This window comes from Bos indicus, chromosome 29 (assembly GCF_029378745.1).
Source record: "Bos indicus isolate NIAB-ARS_2022 breed Sahiwal x Tharparkar chromosome 29, NIAB-ARS_B.indTharparkar_mat_pri_1.0, whole genome shotgun sequence".
NCBI classification, from domain to species: Eukaryota; Metazoa; Chordata; class Mammalia; order Artiodactyla; family Bovidae; genus Bos; species Bos indicus.
Window position 1 is genome coordinate 45500144 of NC_091788.1, and position 4715 is coordinate 45504858.

General features: G+C 57.0%; 1 protein-coding gene across 2 annotated transcripts; it reads left to right on the forward strand.

Moving 5' to 3' along the window:
* Nucleotides 1-1995: 1995 nt before the first annotated feature.
* C29H11orf86 (chromosome 29 C11orf86 homolog) lies at nucleotides 1996-4262 on the forward strand. 2 transcript variants are annotated; one of them, XM_070782422.1, is made up of 2 exons: nucleotides 1996-2354; nucleotides 2906-4262. In XM_070782422.1, exons 1-2 carry the CDS (start codon nucleotides 2085-2087, stop codon nucleotides 2999-3001), a joined length of 366 nt encoding a protein of 121 aa, XP_070638523.1. In that variant the 5' UTR covers nucleotides 1996-2084; the 3' UTR covers nucleotides 3002-4262. The 2 variants fall into 2 exon arrangements, with proteins under 2 accessions (XP_070638523.1, XP_019810869.1); XM_019955310.2 differs by having other exon boundaries at nucleotides 2002-2354; nucleotides 2903-4262.
* Nucleotides 4263-4715: the final 453 nt, after the last annotated feature.

Below are 4715 nucleotides of genomic sequence, written 5' to 3' on the forward strand. Positions count from 1 at the left end.
GTCCTCCACGGATTTGTGGATTTGGGAAATTGTTGTAAGATTACACACTTGGCAAGAGGGTATCTGGCAGCTATAGGCGTGACGCAAGAGCGTGTGATTCACCCTGACACGTCTCAGAAGCCTGTGAGTCATCGGCAAGCTCTTCCCAGCCCAGACTGGGGTGAACGGGAGGATCCGACCTAACTGTGCTGCAGGGAAGGTGTTGATGATTGTGTAATGGTTCCGTTGCTTTTTAACCAGGGTCAGGGTTGCTCTGTGGCTCAGGCGCTAGAGGTGTGGGTAGGGTTGCAGTGATGGTCACAGTCCACCTCTAAGACAGGCTGGGCAGAGGGTCAGGGTCCCTTTCATGAATTCCCTTCTTCACATTGGCCCTCCCTTGGCTCCTCTGGCGGGGAGTGGGGGGGAAGGTGGGGAGCGAGCCTGGCAGACAGCAAGAGATCCTGAACGCAAGGAAGGCCTAGAAATTCTGAGAGAGGAGAAGGAGCAAGACCAGGGGTATGGGATGCGCCAACAAGAGCTCTTGCAGCCAGCACTTCCCTGACCTCAGACAGGGCACCCCGGCATCACCCCAGACACAGAGGACGCAGGACATCTGCCCCTGCTACCAACACCAGGACAGGAGAGCAGAGTGGTTGGAGCACAGGCTCTAAAGCCAGGCTGGCCAGAGCAGGAGGCCCAGCTCTGCCGCTTACTGGGTGTGCTTAATCTGAGCCTCAGTTTGCCAACCTACAAAATGGGGAGCTAGCAAATGAAGATAATGATTCCCATTTTGTAGGACTATCATAAGGTTTAAAGGAAATATAGGGAGGAATTAGCTCCAGAACCAGTAAAAATGCTCAAAAAATAGTGGTAAAAGCAAAAAGGAGCATGGACCAGATGTGTGAGGTCCCTCACAACCCTGAAATTCTAGGATGCGAAGGATTGGCTGGCCCAGCCCAAGTACCTTTCTCCTCCCCACCAATCTTAGGAGAAAGAGCTGCTCCTGGTAGTCTGGCCCTTGGAGGGACCTGCATTCACGATTTCATTTACTGTTCACAACAACCCACTTTACAGATGAGAAGACTGACAAAGAGGGGAAAGGATTTGCCTCGAGTACTGACTAACACTGGCTTACTTTTATTGAGCACTTGCTGCAGGCCAAGCCCTGGGCTTGGCACAGCGTCATTGCATTTAGTCCTCCTGACAACACATGAGTTATCCATCCCTGTTACAGACAAGGAAACCAGGCGGGGGAAGGCGCCCAGCGTTGCACAGCTGTGGGTGATGGAACCAGTGTTTTCCTAGGAGCAGCTGGTCCTCAGAGCCTGAGCTGTTAACCCTATTCTCTCGTAGAAAATTATGGGCAGAGTTAGACCTGGAAAACACCTCACACTCCGAACTTTCAGCCCCAGAACTAGCCTCTTTTTTTTCTTTCTTTTTTTAAATTTCTGATTGTAGTAAAAATATACAGAAACATAAAATGTACCACCTTAGATTTTTACATGTACAATTCGGGAGTGTTATATTCATTCAGATTGCTGTACAGCCAAACTCCGGAAGTTTCTCACCTAGCAAAACTGATGCCCTGGAGCCATTAAACAACCTACCACCGCCCCCATTCCCCCAATCCTCCCACCTCCCCACCCCACCAGGCCCTGGCGACCACCATGCTACTTTCTGTCTCTGTGAATTTGACCATTCTAGGTTGGAGCTGTCCTGTTTCTTAAAAGCCCGTGTCTGTTTTGCTGTTGGGCCATCTGTTCTCACTGTCAACAAAATGTTTGGACAGCCAGGGCTACAAGAGTTTGGGAGAGGCTAAGATCTTTAGGATGGGTTAGTCAGGAAAGGCTGCCTGGAGGAGATAGAGGGGGAAGGAGGAGAGGAAGCCTGTACCCGCTTCCCTGGGAGGTGGAGAGTGTGCTGCGTGGGTGACTCAGGGATGCTTGACCCTGGTGGCCTGCCCTTTGGATTACGACAGCCACCTCACCAGCACCAACCTTTGTCCCCAAGGGAGCTCCCGTCAGGTGGGTGGGGGCACCAGGCCATCTCAGAAGGCCAGTGGCTCGCCGAAGGGTGAAGCAGACGCACCTGCAGCCTCCAGAACCATGGGGACAGGGCTACGCAGTCAGTCCTTGCGAGGACCACGGCCCTCCTACGGCAAGCTCCAGGAGCCCTGGGGGAGGCCCACGGAAGGCCGACTGCGCCGGGCGCTGAGCCTCAGGCAGGGCCGTGAGAAGTCCCGGTCCTCAGATGGAGGCCCAGAACGGCTGGACACCCTCGGTCAGGAGTGGCTGCCCGGGAGCCTGGGGGACACGGAGCAGCTGATCCAAGCGGAGCAAGAAGGCAGCCAGAGGTGGCTGAGGCAGTATCAGCAGGTTTGGCTGAGGGCTGGTGGGTGGAGGGGTACGACAGGGAAGGGGCAAGATCCCAAGCAGAGGGACCCAGGGGAGCAAAGGCTCAGAGGGAGAAACGGATGGGGCTATAGACCAAGAAGACAGAGAGCTGTCGGGGCAGCGGCTGCAGAGAGAGGTATTCCAGAGGGGCCTGAAGGTATTTGGGATTTATCCCGTGGGCACTGGGGAGTCAGGGAAGGTTTTGGAGCTGATGGGTGATATAGTCAAAGCTGTTCTGAGATGACCAGTCTGTCAGTGTGTTGGACGGTGGATTTTGCTGGAGGCACGAGATGAGTCAGTACAGCTTCCCCAGGGTTACATCTTGTTGTCCCTTCTAACCCCAGAAAAGAGAGGATCAGGACCCCTGGGTGGGCGCTGCCCGCTGGGCTCCTGCCTTCCGGGAGAAAGGGTGCCTAGTGAAGGGGCTTCTGTCTCTGGGGTCTACCACCCCCTCCTGGCTATAGGTGGAACAGCACCTGAAGCCCACCCCTCAGGTGGGCTCTGATCGCAACCCCTCCTCTGTCTTCCAGAAGATCAGGAGAAGGTGGGAGAGCTTTGTCACCAGCTTCCCCAACGTGACCCTGAGCCGGTCAGCCTCCCCACAGCCCCCGCTGGGCACCACCAGCTAAGGAGGCCACGAGCGGTGGGGACCCTCGCTGCACCCAGATGAGATGGCACGCCTGCTGCCCTACCTCTCCGTGGCCCTCTGGACTGTGTGGATGGGGTGACCGCCTCTCTGTGGACTGTTCCCGCCTTCCCTAGTGGCACGCCCAGGCCTCCGCCACCAGGACAGAGCTCGGTGAAGCCAGACCCATGGCTGAGCAGCTCTGGCACATCGCCTGGTCACTGGGCCATGCCCGACCCACCCTTCTCAGCAGCTGCCAGTGGTGGGTGGGGCCTGGGCCTCCCTCCCCAACGGTGAGCCCTTCCCCAGGGCAAGGACCACGTCTGGCCTGTGTCTTGTCGCGTGTTGTCGCTCTCCTCACAGTCTCCCGATGAAGGAAGTCCCTCCCTGCTTGACAGGGGAGAACTAAGGCCCGGATAGGGGAAGGGATTGCTGCCATTGGCATCTCGGGCCACACCCGCACCCAATGCCCAACACTGCGTTGAACACAGGAATAAAGGTTGCCGAGCTGAAGTAAATGATTTCCTGCTGACGAACTGGCCCCCAGTGCTCTCCCAACCCCCTGGGGGCAGGTGGTGTCCAGAGCTTCCCAGAGGATAGAGCAGAAGCCCTGGGGGGTGGGAGTGGCAGGGGAGGGGTGGTCTCCAGGAGGCTGGGCCTCAGCTGCTACTTGTCTTAACCTGATTCTCCCTGTGCTGACCTCAGGCCAGCTTCGGAGGGCCTAGATCTCGCCAGCTCCCTGTCTTTGCGCTCACCCCCGAGGCAGGGCTCACCTTGAGGATCAGAGAGGGCAAGGGGCCCACTCAGGGCCACACCGAGGGGAGGGTCTGACCCCAAAGGGCCTAAGCTCCTTGAGAGACACTGGTACTTCCTGTGGGGTCCCTGGGGCTCTCCCAGGTCAAGTAGACCCAAGGTCCAAGGTGAGGGAGCAGCTGTAAGCAGCCTGGGTGTGTCCTGGGGTGGAGGGGGGACCTGAGGGCCCAAGTGACAGAGGGGAGGCTTCCTTGTTCCCCAGAGCCCGGAACCCTGCAGGGCCATTCAGGAACAAGAACGGTCCTGGCAAAATTTTGTCCCAGAGAGTCCCGCCTTTCCAGACCAAGCCTCCAAGCTCTCCGTCTTTCCTCATCGGCCGGCCTGATGCTGAGCGTCCAATGGGACCCCAGCCAAGGCTCGGGGTGGCAGTGGCACTGAAGTAGAGCCCCCTTACCACTCATTTGGACTGTGATATGAATGCAAAATAAACCTTCACTGGGTTAAGCCACTGATTTGGAGGCCACTTGTTACCGTCACGCCTATTAGCATCTCCTGGAAACTCGGAGAAGGCAGGACTATTCACTCACCGCCAACAGCTACACCTTATTGTAGGTCTCATGAAGCAGTTGTCGGATTATGAAACGGACACCTGGAGGATGAGTAGGAGTTAGCCCAGACAAGAGAGGGCATGAGTGTTTCCATGGAGGAAGAGGGCTGGGCGAAAGCCTCACGGTCAGGGGGTTAGACCATGTGAATGGGCCAGGACACAGCAGGTGCCCCTGGCTTCGGCTCTACACGTATTTACAGCAAATGGTCCCCCTCCATGGCAACCCACTCCAGTATTCTTGCCAGGAAAATTCCACGGATAGAAGAACCTGGCGGGCTGTGGTCCATGGGGTCGGACACGACTGAGCAACGAACACCCACCCCCGCCTCCCCGTCTGCCTGTCTCCCCTGACGTACCA

Bases quoted from the DNA above. Each gene is read 5' to 3' on its own strand.
- C29H11orf86 (XM_019955310.2), top strand. From the start codon at position 2,085: ATGGGGACAGGGCTACGCAGTCAGTCCTTGCGAGGACCACGGCCCTCC. The intron at 2,355-2,902 runs GTTTGGCTGAGG...TCTGTCTTCCAG, and splicing joins GGCTGAGGCAGTATCAGCAG to AAGATCAGGAGAAGGTGGGA.